General features: G+C 34.1%; 1 protein-coding gene across 5 annotated transcripts in view; it reads left to right on the forward strand.

Moving 5' to 3' along the window:
* Positions 1 to 19,103, forward strand: part of Pcdh9 (protocadherin 9) — an 832,893-nt gene that overhangs the window by 298,767 nt on the left and 515,023 nt on the right. For 2 of the 5 annotated variants that reach the window (XM_090342050.1, XM_090342054.1), the window contains exon 3: positions 7,031 to 7,132. The exons of 1 other annotated variant lie outside the window; for it this stretch is intronic. In XM_090342050.1, the coding sequence (XP_090198176.1) occupies positions 7,031 to 7,132 (102 nt within the window). The remainder of the gene's footprint in view (positions 1 to 7,030; positions 7,133 to 19,103) is intronic. 2 more of the 5 variants (XM_090342051.1, XM_090342055.1) reach the window with 1 other exon arrangement.

A 19,103-nucleotide genomic window follows, 5' to 3' on the forward strand; every position in this document is an offset into this window, starting at 1 on the left:
ATGTTATGTTAACCTCCAATTTCAGTCAATGTTGGGTTAGAAATGGAGGCCAAATTCACTGTAAATGTAGTAAAGCTCAAAAGTTAGATAATTACATATTTGTGGAATTTGTTGTTGTCTATCACTATCTCCACCTATGTAAGTCAAACACAGGAACATCAGAATTTGCTTTTCTTTCATTTTGTTTTAGAAATTGGACCATAAAGAGTTGCTGAAATTTTAGACTAATCAAAATACTTATTATAAAACATTTTTCTAAAATACCAATTATTCTGGTAGCACTTTGAGAGAAAGGTATTTATTGTTTATGGTATATTAAATCCATGTAGTTTATTCGATTCTTAGCCTGGGGCAGGGAAGTAGTTAGCTTCTGATAGAGACGTTTAGGCTTGAAATAGCATATAAAACACAATTCATGAACAGTAAAAGTGTTTCATAAAGAACTCTAATTCAAATGACCTATTAAACTTCTTCAGAATTTAAAAGTTTAATTCCATATTATCGGATTTTTCCCCCTCAATCCAATCTCACTGGGGTGTGTTAAAATTCTTATTCCTGGGGCCAGTTTGGTGTAGCAGTAGAGTGCTTGTCTAGCATGCACAAAGACCCGGGTTGGATTCCTCGGTATTACATACATAGAAAAAAGCCAAACAAGGTCCTCAGGGTCAAATGGTAGAGCTCTAGCCTTGAGGAAAGCCCATGGACAGTGCTCAGGCCCTGAGCTCAAAGCCACACCTGGCAAACCTGTTTTAAAATGACTCACCTGGGCCGGGAGTAAGTGCTTGCCTAGCATGCAGGAAGACGAGGTTCGAGTCCTTGGTACCACATACATAGAAAAAAGCCAGAAATGGTACTGTGGCTCAGGTGGTAGAGCTCTAGCAGTGAGAAAACTCAAGGACAGTGCTCAGGCCCTGAGTTCAAGGACCAGGACTGGCAAGAAAAAAAAAAGTGACTCACCTGTTATAACAAAGTATAGCAGGAGAATTATATATTATTTGTTCATTTCACTTGATCTGGAAGAACTATAATTGATGAAAGCTCGCTAGTCAAATTAATAGCTCTTTCTAAACACTGTTAAATCCTCCTTTTATTTTTTCTAAATCTTACTTGGAATAGACAACTTCATTGTTTGTTCAACAGCAGTGCCTCCCTTCATCTGTTAGTCTCTGGAATCTGGGGTTAGGTATGAAATGATGTGTTTTTACAGAGAGAAGGAGATCATCTTAAGAACACAGACTAGGAGCTACCTGTACGCATCATGATTTTAAAGAAATTGGGTGACATACCACTGAAAAAATAATAATTTAGAATAGAAAGCATGAGAAAGTTGGTAGAGAACATTGGGAAATCTGGAAGTTTCTAGAAGTTGAACAGTATTTATTTTTTTACTAACATGCAGTGGATAAATTAAAAGATCAAATACAATAACCCCTAGTCAACATATTACTGTGATGAAGTTACTTCCTGTCATGAATGGGGAAGAATCCAGCTGCAGGAACAGGGTTTGATGACAGAACCCACTGCTGTTGTTAACGGTCCAATACAAGTCTTCTCATTTTCCAGGATCAATCTGCTTTAATCTTGGTAATAGTGTTTTCAATGCACACTGTAGTTCTTGGGGATGATAATTTTTGGAAGGAATTCATTTAGGGGAGACAAATGAAGAGTGCAAATAAATGATTGCCCACAGAAGCCAAAACATTATTACTGACTAACTCATATTTGATGGTTTAATTCATGAACAAAAATTCACAAAAAGTAATATTAAAGATTTACTTTTGTGAACACATCAATAATGTAAAATGGACTAATACTTAGAGATATTTTTCTTTCTCCATCTAAAAAGGAAAAACAATAAAAATGCAAGAGACTTTTATCCAATTAGCCAAAAACCTGAAAGTGGCACAAATCTTAACAATTGTTTGTGTCAATTATTTTTCATAACTGCAAATTTCTTACTAAAGTTCAGAGTATTTACATCAAAATTTTAAACAATAGTTTAAAGCTTTTCATGGAAAGAAATCCTAATTTCATAGAAGTGGATTCCAATAACATATTAACTGAGAGTTTGTAACAAAGAGCATTGGTATTTAATAAAACATGTTACAGCAAAATACAAGGCTGCACATTTGTAAAGAATTTTCTACAGTGTCATTGATTTTCTTTAGCAAACAATCTTGGTTTTGTACGAAGGTAGGAGGAGCTCCACCATAATGAACATTCCTGCTAAAGTAAAGTTGGGTGGAAAATGTAAAGAACTCTCATTTTAGCAAATAGGTGAGTGGGTGTTATTTGTGTTATTATTTTCATAAATCTTTTGTTATTTTGTTATAGTTGATTTTTTTTCTTCTTCTTGATATCATGATTGTTAAGTGCTTTCTCAAGAATTACTGTCAAAATGAAATAACTAAAGACCTTGCATAGGCAGCAGGTTAGAGAAAGAATTTCCACAGTGAGTGAGTAACGATTTTCACCATTTTCCTAGGCAACACAATGCATATTTGTGAGAGTAATGATGTATCCTCTGATTAAAATACAAGCTGTCAAAAAATAATGGAAAACATCAAGTGGATTTTACAGAACACAAATGTAGAAATGTAGATACAGTGATTTCCACTTAATACAGCTGTTGTGGAGTTCTACATGTACAAATTTTTTATTTACATATGTATCTCGCAATGCTACATCTGATTTCTCAAATATACCTTAACCATAGTTTACTATGTAGTCATTCATGGTAAGTTTGTCAAACATTAAAATGTTTTGGTGGGATATATCTTGAGATTTTTTTTTTTTTTTGCCAGTTGTGGGCTTGCGCTCAGGGCCTGAGCACTGTCCTCGGATTTTCTCAAGGTTAGAGCTCTTCCACTTGAGACTCAGCACCATTTCTGGCTTTTTTCTAAGTATGTGGTACCGAGGAATCAAACCCAGGTCTTCGTGCATGCTAGGCAAGTACTCTACCACTAGGCCAAACTCCCGGCCCATATCTTGAGATTTTTAAAAAAATAAATCTATTTCAGACTGGATCTCTCTCTGGGCTAAAAACTTCTTTGCTAGGATTTATGGTGATTACATTATTTTCCTTTGAGAATTATTTTCTTTAAAGTTTTGACTATTTACAATATTTGATCTCAAAGTATAGATCATGGCTAACTGTTCTTTATTTTCTTACTGGCTCTCAGTCATAGATTTGTAATTTTTCAGAGGCAAGATGTATCATACCATAAAAAATGTGAAAATATAACAGAGGTTTGACTTCTTCCTTTAGTCCATAAACTATTCTACAAACTCCATCAGAACTAGACACAGTCTAGTTCTTGAGGTGAGATCTCATTAGAGTGTCAGTTACCTGTGTATTGTAGCCATATTGCAAATGAACTCATTTTGCTCATCTTCTCTTTCCTTTGGTGGATTGCTGAAGAGAAGGAAAGATGAATAAGGCTGCCACTGTCAGTAAAGAACAATTCCTGAGCAATCATCCAATTAAGTTGTAGAATTAAGTCTAGTTCTCTGACTCCTCATCATTGGCCCTAATCTGGAGTTTAATTCACTAATGGTCCAATGCACAAATAAATCCTTGCATACTTCATGGGTGAGCCTCATCCAAGTTACTGGTAGCATGTGTGAATTCATGTTCTTGAGCCTTGTCATATATAGTTCCTTGAATAAAAAGTAACCACAAGTCTCTCATCAGTTTTTCACAATTTAGCCTATAGGCCCAAACTGGAAGTCTGCCTAGTCTTTCCTTCTTTGTCTCTTTACGATAGATTTGTCTGTTTGTTTTTGTCAGTTGATGAGCTTGAATTCTGGGCCTGGGTGTTGTCTCTGAGCCCTTTAGCTCAAAGTTGTTGCTCTAGCATTTAAGCTAAAGCACCACTTCTGGTTTTCTGGAAGATAATTGGAGATAGATGTTTCACAGACTTATGCTCAGGCTGGCTTTGAACAACAGTCCTCAGATCTCAGCCTCCTCAGTAGGTAGGATTACAGGCCACAGCCACCAGCTCCTGGCAGGTACAAACATTTTTGTGTAGCATTTTAACCTATGTTAAATGTTTTCTTTATTTCTGTGTTATGGTATTCTTGGCATGTGAGAGTATTGCAAATATTAAACACCATAGCTGGAAGACCCAGTGAAATCCTAACAATATGCACTCAACGAATGATTGATTATCAAACAAATGAACAAATAAACAAATAATTCAATTGCAGGGTGAATTAGTGACCGAAAGTGTGTAACTATGAAGGGAGATGTAGTAGAGTAAAATTGCCTTAGTATTGTCGGTTAAGAGTGCTTTTACTTGTCAAATGCTAGTCAAATGATACTGAATATTTCTAAATCTCTGTCTTCTTCATCTGTTCAAGGATTTTATTCCTTTTCCATCTGCAGAGGAATCTTGTGATAATGCATAGATTTCTGTGTTTGCATGTGTATGCTTGTGTGTGTCAGTGTGAATAATAATGCAGTTATAAGTTCTTATGGAGGCTCAGTAACATTATGGCATATTCATGAATTTAAAAAAATTCCAATGAAGTTCTGACAGGTTAAATTAAAAAGGAAGAATACTGAGAGGGCAATATATTAGACCAAAAAAGAAATGAGTCCAAAATTCAATGTAGTATTCTAGGGGCTGGATAAGGATCTTTTATTCTTAACCATTACTGAACATTAGAATTCCATGAGTATTTCAAAGAAAGATTTATGCCTGAGCTCTAACTTAAATGGCTTGTAGAGGAACTCAGCCAGTAACAGTTCAAAAATTTTCCCCTGGTGATTTTAATATAGTCATAGAAAGAACAACTGCTGGGTCACCGGAATTAAGGAAATATTTCTTTGGAGAAAATAAAAAAAAAACTGTATACTACACAAGATGTTTTAAAAAGATTAATCAGCATGAATTGATGTGAATAGACTTAGGGACAGGAATTGAGTGATTAAACGCTCTAAGAACATCACAGGTGAAAACAAGTGTTGTAGGATCTAATTTAAAAAATAAAGTAATCCTGTGAGTGCTGCTGTGGAGAAACAGCAGAACAAGAAAAAGACTTTATCGTTGAGGATAAAGTTGTTCAGAGAAAATTAGGCACATGCAAATAATTTATACTGGAAAAGTACATTTCACAAACCATATATCAAAGTGATTTAAGCTACAGATAAAGTTGAGTCAGTCATACTTGTTGAATTTCATTCAAAGTCAACAATATTTTTAAATAAAAATTTATATAATATTGTTGGGAAGGAGAAATGGAAAATAATTATAATACTAATAATAAATGAAGCAACAAAGCTTTTTATACTAAAAAGCTTATAAAATGGGCATTTGACTTTAAATTATGCCTTGTATTTCTCTTATTGCATTATACTTTAGATAACTGATTTGTGCAATATATTATCAGTTTTTTTTAAAAAAACTTAAATATGTGTAAAGGTTGTCTTGGAATGAGTAGTTAGAGGACTGAATGTATCAGCATTCACAATCATTTGCTTTAAAAATGTTTCATGACAATAAATTACTTAGATTCTTCTTTGAAATGGGAAAGTGACATTTCATTATTGAACAGAAAACATGACACAATAGTTTAGAAAACGATTTCCTTCCTGATCAGAAAAAAAATGCTGGGTGTATATAGTAGGTTTTTATGAAATAAAATGGACATAACTCAATGATAAACATTCTTAGGATCATTATCATATTTGTTGGTGGTGGTAGTGGTGGTCATGAGGCTGGAACTCTAGACCTGGGCATTGTCCCTGAGCTCTTCAGCTCAAGGCTACCATCCTACCAGTTGAGCCCCAGCCCTACATTCAATTGAGATCCTCAGATCTCAGCCTCCTGAATAGCTAGGATTACAGGTGTGAGCCAAGGCATCAGGCTTATCATATCTTTTATGGAAGTAGAAAGTGAGAAACAATACTGTTGCGTTTAACAGTTGATCAAATAGCATTACTTATTCTCATCCCTAAGAAGATATTTGGAGAAAAGGAAGTAAGGAATCAAGAAGTGAACAATGATTTATTTTCACATGAAATAAATAATATTAAGGGGAATATGAAAAGCAATCACTTTTAGAAGCTAATTTATACTTTTTTCTTGTAACTTTTGAAATTCTCTTCTTTTCCAAGTGAACTACTTAACCTGTTTTCAAAGAAATATTTACAAGGAAAATGGAAGTCTAAGTAAAATTATCCATGCTCTTTGTAATTCTAACTGTGAGAGGGAGAAACTAGGGCTAGGTGTGTCACAGATACAGCACTAGAGTACTTGTGTAGGCCCTGCATTCAAACTCCTATACCTCAAAAAAAAAGAGGGGGCACGGGTAGGGCAGAAATGTGGCCTAATAGAAAAGTACTTGCCTAGCATGCACAAAGCATTGGGTTCAATTCCTTGGTACCACTTATACAGAAAAAGCTGTAAATGGTGCTGTGGCTCAAGTGTTAGAGCACTAGCTTTGAGAAAGCTCAAGGACTGTGAGCAGGATTGGGGAAATAAAAAGAAAGGAAGGATGGAAAGAATGAAGAGAAAAAGTGGATGCAAATGTTCCATTGTGGAAGGAACTCATGTGGGAGAAAGAGATACTGATGTTCCTAGAAATCTGATCAGAAGCAGATCCTTTTGGATAAATAAAAGATCCTCTTTTGTGGAGATAATGTTAATAGGCAAGACAGAGATTATATATATCACCTATGGCAAGGGCTTGAGTAATACCTCTAATAAAAGCAGAATCATATAACCTTTAATTAATATGTCATGAATGTAATACATGTTGCTTTTAAGAAAGACACAAATAAAATTACTAATATTATAGACCATAATTTTAAGTGCAAAACAGTTGGCCAAATGCTTATCCCAAGGACTGTATTTTTAAGCTTACTTAATGGATTTATATAAATGCATGGTATCTATGAAGATAGGCCTTTGTTTGCTCAATGGTAATCCCTTATTGGGCTCATAGCAAAGAGATTTGTCTATCAATAGACACTTTAAATGAATGTGGGGGTAGTTTGTCACAATTATTTGGTAATCTCTTTCAGTGTAACTCACACAGCAAAAGTGACAATATTCCTGTCACTCCTCAGAAATGTCCCAGCTCTGCGGGTTTCCACATTCAGGAGAATGAAGAAAGCCATTATGAGGTATGCCATGTCTCTATAGAGACCACTGTAGTGCTGAACTGTTCACATTCTCCCCATGATTTCAAATATATTATGTTAAATCTTGCACACATGCACAAACACACACACCTATTTTCCCTGAATTCGTTTGTGGTCACATATTATTTTAGAACATAACCCAATGATAATCTTCTCCTTCTTGGTTAAAGCCCTCATTATTAGACAAAATTAGATACTAAATGAAAATTTGTTGATTGTTACTGAGTTTAGGAGAAAGTACAAAGTGACTTTTTTTGAAATTAAGTGTTGTTAACTGAGTAATTTTTATCAAAATGCTAATGATTATGCATATTGATTTGTGGGAAGAATGATTTTTTTTTGGTTTTTCAATCACATGTATTTTATTTTCTTCTAATACAATACAGGAGACAATCTTACTTAATATGAATTAAAGGGGAATTTTAATCTGTTCATTTAAAATCTAATTTCAAGTATTTCCCTGAATATTTTAAATCACAATTAAAATTAATACATTCTTTAAAAAGGACTTCATCCATAGTATGACGTTCAAAGTCTGCATTTTTTTCTGCGAGTCTGGGAAGGCTAAGCATTTCCATTTATCACACCACTCATGTCAATGATTAGTATATTTAACTGTGGGGTTTTTGTTATTGTTGTTTTGTTTAGTTTTTGGAAAATTGTAGCTGCTCTTGAGCTGTTTTTCTCAAGGCTAATGCCCTGAGGCACAGGTCCACTTCCAGATTTTTGATGGTTAACTGGAGAAAGGAACTCAGGGAATTCCCTACCTCAGATCTCTGTCTTCTGAGTAACTAGTATTACATGTTTGAACCACCACTTCCTGGACATTTTTCATCATTTTAAAGTATATATTCCAAAAGTTTTACTTACACTCTAAAATCAATACTTTAATAACTGATACCTGCATGTCAGTAATTATCTTATTTTCTATGTTAATAACTGGATGATACAGAGGTAGACTAAAATATATGTGTATATATGTAATTATGCATTTATTTTTACATTTAATGTTCACAGTAAATGTAGAATTCTTCTAAACAGATTTTACATAGAGTATATATGATCACATGTATATATCCAAATACATGCATGTGCATATATATGCATATAAACTCATGCATAAGCATACACATATGCATATATAATCATGCTTATACATGCGATATATAATTATATATAAATATGCATTTTTCTATATATGCATATATTGTTTATTTATATTATTAGAACATATACTTCCTTTTTAAGTTATCCTACATGCAATCAAAGAGAAAATATTCTTCTCAGTATAGGAAACATGTAAATGTATATCTGTTATATTGAAGTCATAATCAAAGTCAATTAGTAGTAATTAACTGAATTAGATGTGTATTTTGTATTTTGACATTAGTTATAAAATAAAACTAATACTACTGAGACTAATAATATTGTAATACTCATTAATCCATTGTTCTTAACCTATCTCTCCCAACTAAGGTATAATAATAATTGGTTTCAAATAGAAAAATAATTCAGCTGTGGGGACACTTGTCCCAGATCTCACTCTAAGCATTTCATATATTATGTTAATGCTTCTAATCTAACACTTGTTAACAATTTTACATACCACCAAATAAAATGTGGTCATTGAATTGTGCTAAATTTATATAATTCCTTTAGTATTCATCTTGCTTTAAACCTTGCTGAAGGGTTGAATTTTTTATAATTGTTGATATATATTCCAATGCTGTCAACAACCTTATTTAACAGATGACTACTATTTTCATTTTAAAGATGGGGAACTGATACAGGGTGGTTTTTTATATACATATATTTATTTAATTTGTATATATATATGTATTCAAATAGTAATTTGTGTGCAGGGGGGATGGAGAAGTAGCCACAACCACATGTTTTTATTGACTGCATAATTATCCAACTTGCTATGTCACTGTCTAAGCACAAATAAACAAATCCTTACAGAGATCTTGACTATCAGGAGCACAGAGAATATATATTCTCATCACTGAAGCAGACGTGGTCCCAATAGAGATAGAGTATGTCAGTAGGTCAGGATATTAGCTATTATCAGCAGAAGAATTAGATCCTAAGGTTTCTGATCTTAATGTAGTATAATGATTCTTCCTTCAAAATGCATATAAAGCATTTCCAAGGAAATATTGAAGAAAAGAGTTCATATTTGAATCATTATCTGAAATTAGGCTTCATGTAAGGTATGGAATTTAAAGTGTCATGTTGAAGCTTTCTCTTTCTGGCATATTGTATGTCACTGGGAAAAGTCTGAATTTTACCATAGTTAAAACAGAGGAGGAAAAACAGTGAAAAAAATAACACCTCTGCATTGTTTCCAATTCTAAGTAAACATATTTGATCTATGAACTTTACTGTTATTTCCCTTCTACTGCACCTCTTACTGGAATACAGAAAAAAGCCTTTAGTTTCCACATTCTTCAGTCAGTAGGAAAACATCTCATAGTTATTAGAATTCATACACAAAACTGCATCTCAGTATGAGTAACTGTTCACTGTCACTGTTTTTGATGCTTGAGCTAAAGAAATTTTATAAAATAGCACACTGTTCAAGTGTATGGCTTTTTGAGATAAGACTTGCTTTGTAGGGGTGAAATCTGAAAATCAATGTCTGATAGAAATCTTAACTTTAAGAGTTAGGAAGATTGGCAGACAGAATTTTTTTTCTTATTAGCTGTGAATTTTAGCTGCCAGACCTCAGAAATGTGGCAGGTCTCTTGAGTGTGAAATTCAGAGGTGCAGATGGTTGTTTAAGATAGCACAGGGTGGGTCAGTGTCATCAATCTCCATAGCAAAATCTAGAAAATCAGTCTGATGTGAGAAATATTATTGGCCTCTGACTTAAATTTACAACACAGGGTTTTCTGGGCTTAGAAATTTATAGAGGTTAAAAACTTTCATTAGTTTCTTGAAATTACCAATTGAGTCCAATAGTTTTATGGAAATATTTAAGAGAACTGAAAAATCTGTCATATGATGAATACAACCAGAGTGTGGGAAGAAAATTATAATGCATTATACTATTACTGTATGTCATATATTTTACATTCTAAATCTTGATGAAGACAACAGGTTTAATATTCTAGATAATCTCCTCAATGACTGTTTAGCCTAGATAACCAAACCTGGTCACAAAGTACAGGTCAATGTTTAACTATAGAGAATAGAAATTAACTATTAATTAAATGTTATTTGAGTTCAGTTAAATACTAACATTATATGCTACTTTCAAATAAAAAGAGATATAAAATCAAATACTATACGTCTCACATACATACATATTCCTAGTTCGGTTACATAAAGAATAATGCAGTATAAACTTGAAATTTTCTATTCTCTTTTTGTTGTTGGGGGATAGAGGTCATGGGGCTTGAACTCTGGCCCTGGATTTTCTATTCTCTTTTTTGTTGCTGGGTGCAAGGTTCATGGGGCTTGAACTCTGGGCCTGGACACTGTCTCTGAGCTCTTCAGCTCAAGGCTACCGCCCTACACCTGGGATTGGGTGCTGGCTCTGAGCTCTTCAGCTCAAGGCAACCACCCTACCCTTGAGCCAAGTCCCACTTCCCATTTTCTAGAGGATAATTGGACATAAGATCTCACTGTATTTTGTGCCCGGGCTGGCTTTGAACCAGGATCCGCAGATCTCAGCTTCCAGAATAGCTAGGATTACAGGAGACAGCCTCCATGTCCCACAATTTTTTTTATTCTTAATACAAAACATATCCTATACTCTTGAAACTCTTCTGAGAAATAGAAGCAAGCAATACCAAACTCATTTTATGAAGCTAATTTTACACTCATCCCCAAAACAGGGAAAGACCCAACAAAAAAAGAAAACTACAGACCTGTCTCTCTAATGAACACAGATGCAAAACTCCTTAATAAAATACTAGCCAACAGAATCCAGAAACAAATTAATATATATATATATATATACACTAGAATGAATAAACCACTTTAGCAAAGTGGCACGATGCAAAATTAACCTTCAAAAGTCAGTAGCCTTCTTGTATACCAACAATACACAAAGAGAAGGCCAAATCAAGAAAATGATTCCATTTGCAATAGTCCCCAAAAGAATAAATACTTAGGAATTAACTTAACCAAAGATGTAAAGGAATTATTTAATGAAAACTATAAAAGCCTAACAAATGAAATTAAAGAGGATACCAGGAAATGGAAAGACATCCCATACTCCTGGGTAGTGAGAACCAACATAGTGAAAAATGGCTATACTGCCAAAATTGATATACAAATTCAATGCAATCCCAATCAAAATCCCAAAGACATTCATTACTAAAATAAAAGATACAATCCAAAGGTTCATATGGAACAAGAAAAGACCTAGAATAGCCAAAACAATTCTAGGCAAAAAGAGTAATGCAGGTGGTATTACAATACCAGACTTCAAACTCTACTACAGAGCCATAATAACAAAACAGCATGGTGTTGGCACAAGAATAGACCAGAAGATCAATGGAACAGAATAGAAGATCCAGAAATAGAACCACAAACCTATAGTCAACTTGTATTTGACAAAGGACCAAAGATACACAGTGTAACAAACACAGTCTATTCAGTTATTAGTGCTGGCAAAACTAGGGAGCCACATGCAGAAAACTAAAAATTGACACTAGCCTTTTGCCATGCACAAGCATTGACTCAAAGTGGATCAAAGACCTCAATGTCAGACTGGAAACCGTGAAACTGCTACATAGTAGAGTAGGAGAGACACGAACTCATAGGCACAGGCAAAATATTCCTGAACAGAATCCCAAGGTCACAATAGATTGAAGAGGGACTGGATAAATGGGACTACCTAAAAATAAAAAGTTTCTGCACAGATAAAAGCATAGCCACAAAAGTAGAGAGCCAGTCAACCACCTGGGAAAAGATATTTACTAATAATACATCTGACAAATGCTCATATCCAGTATTTACAGGGAACTCAAGGTACTAATCCCCCCAAACCCAACAAAGCATTCACTAAATGGGCAAGAGAAACTTATCAGAAGAAGAGATTAAAATGGAAGAAAAGCATATGAGAATATGTTCATCATCCATGGTCAAAAAGGAAATGCAAATAAAAACAACCCTGAGATACCACCTTATCCCAACAAGAATAGCCAAGATTTTGAACTCAGACACTGACAGATGCTGGCAGGGCTTTGGAGAAAAAGGAACCCTACTGCACTGTTGGTCAGATTGTAAACTAGTTCAGCCACTCTGGAAAGCAGTGCGGAGGTTTCTCAAAGAACTGAAAATTGACCTTCCCTATGATACCACTTCTGGGCATCCATCCTGAACACCATAAACCAAGATATGATAAGGACACCTGCTCAGTTATGTTCATCTCTGCACTATTCACAATAGCCAGGCAATTGAAACAATCCAGATGTCCTACTGCAGATGAATGGATAAAGAAAATGTGATATATATATATGTATATATATATATATACACAATGTAATTCTACATAGCCAACAGACAAGATAAAATAATGGCATTTGCAGGAAAGTGGATGAATCTAGAGTCAATCATGTTGAGTGAGACAAGTCAAGACCAAAGGAACAGAAGGCGCATGGTATCCTTAATATGTGGCTATTAAATTCAAAAAGTACAAGAGCGAGGACTCAATAGTTACATACCCAATGCTATGGTCATGGTACTGGAAATATAAATACAACTGCATAGATATAAAAACTTATGACTCTATAGACATATTGTTTTATTACATAGATTAATATGTATCTATGACATACAAACCCTCAGCCTAATTTTAATTATGTTCTAAAATGTAAGTGCCAGTGATTATATAAAAATTCCCTTCTCAAATACTTGTTTGTTAAATATGTCATTTGAAATATGATGTAAAAATAAATGTTAATAAATTATTTAATAAAAAATTATATTTTAAGAAATAAATATGCTCAGCACTTAACCATAGTTCATATCAATTTTTCAATGAGAATAAGTGGTACGTATGAAATTGAGCAAAATTTCTGTTTAAATGTGTGTTAGTATTTGGGAACAATTTATAAATCTAAGGTTGATCTATACTTTAGTAATTATGCTAAATCACCTCAAAGACTGTTTATTTTCACTCTCACTCTTCATGATAACAAAAAATTTTTTACAACCCCCATAGAATTAAAAGGTCTGCTCAAAAACACCATCTAAAATACTATAAGCTTACAGACTTGGATACATATTTGTGAAATGATATCCAACATAAAATATGTTAGATCCTCAATAGATAGATAGATAGATAGATAGATAGATAGATAGATAGATAGATAGATAGATGTCTTTAAATGCAATGAATTGAAATAAATTATCTATCCTTTTCTCTTTTATTGTGTTTAATTGTTGTATGTTGTATAGAGGGCTACTGTTACATTTGTCAGGTGGTGGGTATGTAGATTCTTTTATATTGATGCCCCTTCCCACGTTTTTCTTCTGCTTTTCCTATCCCTACCTCATCCTTTTCCCATCTATTCTTTCTTTATTTATATAATCATTATTATGAATTATAAACTTATCTTCCCTTCCTTCCTCCCTCCTTCCTTCTCTCCTTCCCTTCCTTCCTTCTTTCATTCCTTCCTTCCCTCCCTCCCACCTTTCTTCCTTCCTTTTTTCCTTCCTTCCTTCCCTCCTTCCCTTTCTCCATAGTCTATATAGCAATGACACTTGAACCAATGTCATCAGTTAGGAGTCTAACCAAGCATAAACTGTTATGTCTCATCTACTACATTCTAATACACTCATATCAGCATTAGACTGCTTAGGGTATAGCACAGATTGCATAGTGCACAACATTGTATATGAAGTCAATGTAAGAGTTAAAGAACTTATCAAGTGATTACTCAAGAGTAGTATTCTGACTGGAATTACAAAAATAAGAACTTCTCATATGTGGACAGTATGTGTGAGAAGAGGATACCCAAAGGTTTTAGAAATGTTTCAATGATTTGGTGGTGGTGGTGGTGGTGGTGGTGTGTGTGTGTGTGTGTGTGTGTACTGGATCCTGAGCTCTAACTTGGCATTTTTCCTCATCTTGTGAACTGCTTAACCCATGCTTGCACTTTTGGCTTTTGGTAATTATGTGACATTGAGAGTCTCTAGGATCTGTGAGTCCAACCTGAATCCTCAAACTGTGATCCTCAGATTCCAGATTTGCGTGTAATTATGATTACATATGTGAGCCACTGGTAACACATTTGCAGTCATTCATTATCTCCCCAATTCAGAATTACTATCTGGCTCCTATTGTAAGACCTAAGTCTAAACAAAAGTACAAATCTATAATATTCAATAAATTTTATTTAATAGTTTGTAATATCCACATATTTCTTTTTCTAAATTAAAACAATGATTTAAGTATTTTTGTCATATTTTTGCACATGTAAAAACTTCTGCATATGAATGATAATTGCAGGAATCCATATAATTACATATCTTTCTATAAACACATTTAGTTTTTTAAAGAAATGATACTAGATACTTTTGATTACAAGTCTCTATAAAATTATTCATTTTAAGTTATAGTTATAGTTATTATATTTATTAAATATATTATATTTATCATTTATTACATTTATTATTCAGTAGTATTTTACAAAAGCTAAATAAACACTCTTAAGTGATTGGATAGCCTTTTTGAATTAATTTCAGGAAGTTTCTAAAGAAAATTTTCAGTTGTATCTCCTGCACTCTAACAACAAATTTAAATAAGACAGCCATCAAATTTCTGCCAGTTCAATATAATTTTTTTCAGTTATTTAAGATCTTGTAAAGATCAGCCATCACCTTATTTTACTTTAGATTATACACATTCTGCCAAATTCTTTCCCCCCCTCAGAACTCGTGAGCTTGGCTGTGTTCACAGGAAGAGCCACTTTTGACAGATTACGGATAGTGTCAGCAGTGGTCACAGGTTTGATAGACAGCACCAAACCTTGTCGTGGCCCATTTCCTCCTAATTAGCTGTTTAAAGTCACTGTATGTGCCACAGGCATAGGCTTATCAGTCAAAGACTTCACAACCATTCAGAATGACAGCTGTGGTGCTGCTGTTCATGAAGAATGGAGAACACAAAGAGAAAGAAAAAAGCCCTTCAAACAAGTGACAACCATAGTACCTTTCACTGAAGGTTCCTGAAGATCTAACAAAACAACCAAAAGGTGAAACAAAAAGGCTTGAATCAATATCTGTTGCATGAGTGTGGAAATCACATAGAAAATGACAATACATGATACCAGACTGAGGAAATGAGTAAAGGATGCAAACTGTTCCCAAAGTGCAATGGAAGTTGTATGTTCTTATACTTAATGCAGCTTAAGCATTTGCTTGTTGAATTAAAACAGATATGTGGACAAGCTTCTTCAAAAGTTAGAGATTCTGACAAAAAAAACAATCTGTAAGAACTTTATATTTGAACACATGGTAATAAATAATATTTTGGGGAGCTATATGCTTCAAGTTAATAGGGACATGTGAATAAAGCTAAGCAAAAAGATTATAGACATGGAAAATATGGATAAATTTTTCATTATGAAAGCACAGGTACATTGGAGTAATGGCATGCCTTTCCAATGTCTGGTGGTTTATCAGATGACTTTTTAACCATCATTCCCATGGGATAAAAAGTCCACTAAGAATAATTTTTTTTTCAGTACTGGGCCTTGAACTCAGGGCCTGGGCACTGTCCTTGGACTTTCCTCAAGGCTGGTACTCTACCACTTGAGCCACAGCACCACTTCCAGCTTTTTTCCATGTAGGTGGTACTGAGGAATCGAACCTGGGTCTTCGTGCATATGAGGAAACACTCTACAGTAGGCCAAATTCCCGGTCCCCAAGAATAATTTTTTGAATGCAAAGAAATATAAATCTACAGAAACTACAGACATTACATTTTGGGATATTTGCAATGTCATCAGTATGCTTATAAGATATAAATTCTGACATTGGATATAGTCACCTGTAGTGATATCTTCAGAGACCCAAGATTTTGGAGGTACCAAGATTTTGGAAAGTGGAGGCGGAATTACAGGTGAAATTCTTGTCTGCTTTGAAATACTAGATGCAGAGTATATCCAGAAAAATTAGTAGCACATCTTCACTTTCATATGTTGGATCTTAAAAAAAATTATAAATTCCGGGAGGCAGAAGGGAACATATTAAGGAGTAGTTCTGGTGGTTCTAGTTCGCTAACTAGAAAGTGAGAGATAAGAGCACATAAATGAGTTATAAAGGTATAAATGAGATCAAGCTACCTTGTACACAAATATAATCCTGTTTTTTACAGTTATTATTTAATAATTTAGGTGAATGGGGTATATATTTTAAATGCTGAAATGTACTTCTCTGTGTTAATGAAGCTTAAATATAATACAGATAGACAGGGAGCATATCAACTTTGATTTGATTTTAGCTTTATAATTTGAGTCTAGCTGAAGTAGCAAAGCTGATTACCAATTATGAGAACTTGTGTTCAAATGGTGGCATTACCAAACTACAAATGACAAAAATAAATTAATAGCTGTAAGAACAAAATTGAATTTAAGAAAACGTTGAAACTTACATATAGATGAGTTTACATAGCATAACAAATAAGTGACAATTTCATGGACAGTTTCTCTTATGAATTCTAGACAAGAAAGAATTTGCATCAGAATTATAGATTGCATGCTATCTGTTAAATATAGATTAAATGTTGAAAAGAATAAATTAAACGTGTCTTTTCTTTCTTTAATGCCACTCATCTGTTTAATTCTGAAAGTAGAGGAAACCTAGAAGATTGTTCAGTACATACAGGATTCTGTACATAAAAAAGATTTTAGATCCATAATACCTGGAGATTCTTACTTAGCAGTCCAGAGATTGAATATGAATCACTTATTTCATTTTTTTAAAGTCCATAGGGTTTCATGTGGAAGCACTTAGAAGTTATAAGGAGATTTTTGATTTGAACAGCACCTCATATATCTCATATATGTATTACATTTTAAGAAATCAGGAACAGTTCTTGTTTTTAAGTGGAATTTTTTGTTTTTGTTTTTTAAGAGAAATAATAAATTGAATTGCATTGCATAAAATTAGTTACACTAGAGCAATATGAGTGAAAAAATAATGAAACATAGAAATGAATAAAAATATCATACTGCATTTGAGATAACAAGCCTATGTGTTACTTAACAATTATTGTAAATTCATTTTTTGTTCTTACTTTTTTTTTTTTTGCCAGTCCTGGCTTAAGCTCAGGGCCTGAGCACTGTCCTTGGTTTTTTCTCAAGGCTAGAGCTCTACCACTTGAGCCTTAGCACCACTTCTGGCTTTTTCTAAGTATGTGGTACTGAGGAATCGAACCCGGGTCTTCGTGCATGCTAGGGAAGCACTCTACCACTAGGCTAAACTCCCGGCCCTTTTTGTTCTTACTTTTATCTGTACTGTGTCTCAATGCGGGACTGCCATCATTGTGTATCAATGTCCACAGGTTTAGAGGCACTGAAAACAAAGCAAAAGTACAAAAGCCCATCACATTTTTACCATTTATCAGTGTCTAAAGAAATACAGATTGACTGGGAACGTAGTTATACCTATAATCCCAGCTTCTATGGAGAAGATTGAGAAGACTGAAGAACCAAGGCAACCTGGAAAAAAAGTACTCCTATGTGGGTGGAAACCAACCCCAGATTTAAAAAAAAATCTGAAAAGTAATTAAAGTTAGAAGTAATCAGGAGTGTGACTCAAGAAGAGTGCTTGACTCTAAACACAGTGAGTGAGATGTGGTACCACTATCACCAAAACAAAAGTAAGTTGCTTTAATTGGTTCACAGAACTCTCACCAAATTTAAGGATAAAATCTCATATGGCCCCTTGCTTGTTTATAGTTCAGTAAAGGATGACCAGCTGGTATCTAGCAGAGAGTCATTCAATGATAGAGGGACTATAGGGATTCAAATTCAGTGGCTCTGGAGGCATTGATTTTTGGGTTTCTGATGAACATGACAGGAGGTACCCAGATATCACCAGCCTTCTGACTTTCAGTACAATACAATCTTGTTCTACTTCATCAGTTCACCTATCCTGTAAGGCTAAATTCCAATCCTAGATCAGAATTTGCTGACCTGAGCTTTGTCTAGACTGAATGAGGTTAGAGAGACTGGGGAAATAGCTCAATGGTAGTGTATCCACCTCTGACAAAAAAAAAAAAGACTTAAAATAATAAACTTAGAAAGTTCTGCTCTCAGTGCTGAAGTCAGAGACTCACAATCACTTTCAACATGTTTACAATACATTTAATATACTTATTGAAAATTTATATGTACTGACATTCATTAAAATTAATTGAATAAAGAAGCATATGCAAAGAGCTTCGTTTCTATAACTCATTCTGCAGGCTACTCATCTAGAATATCGATGATGCCATCCATTAAACAAATGTTCCAACATAATAATCAAGACTTGAAACTTAAGTACAATAGGCTATCCATTATTAATAAAGGAGCATAACAGAATATAGCAATCAATACAAAATAGTAAAAATCTGATGAAATGTGTTTCTTTGTGTCTAGGAACTTACTATTCACATAATATTTTTGAGAGAGGGACAAGTATTTCATCTATTTTTGCTTTGTTTTGTTCAGAGACAATGTGTCCTAAGCAGCCTAGACTGTCTTTCAAACCATGATCCTCTTCTCTCAGCCTAAGATTACAGGAGTAATCTACCTGGTCATTCATATCCCCGGTTGTACCCTGCTTTTCAGACAGAATCATCAGTAACATACATGTCATTTTTTTACTGGCCTATATATATATTTATTGTAATTAATAGAAGGGTTACATTATGGGGCCAGGAGTTTGGCCTGGTGGTTAAAGTGCTTGCCTAGCATGCATGAAGACCCAGGTTTGATTCCTCGGT

Source organism: Megascapheus bottae, chromosome 11 (genome assembly GCF_031878675.1).
Source record: "Megascapheus bottae isolate mThoBot1 chromosome 11, mThoBot2.hap1, whole genome shotgun sequence".
Lineage (NCBI taxonomy): Eukaryota > Metazoa > Chordata > Mammalia > Rodentia > Geomyidae > Megascapheus > Megascapheus bottae.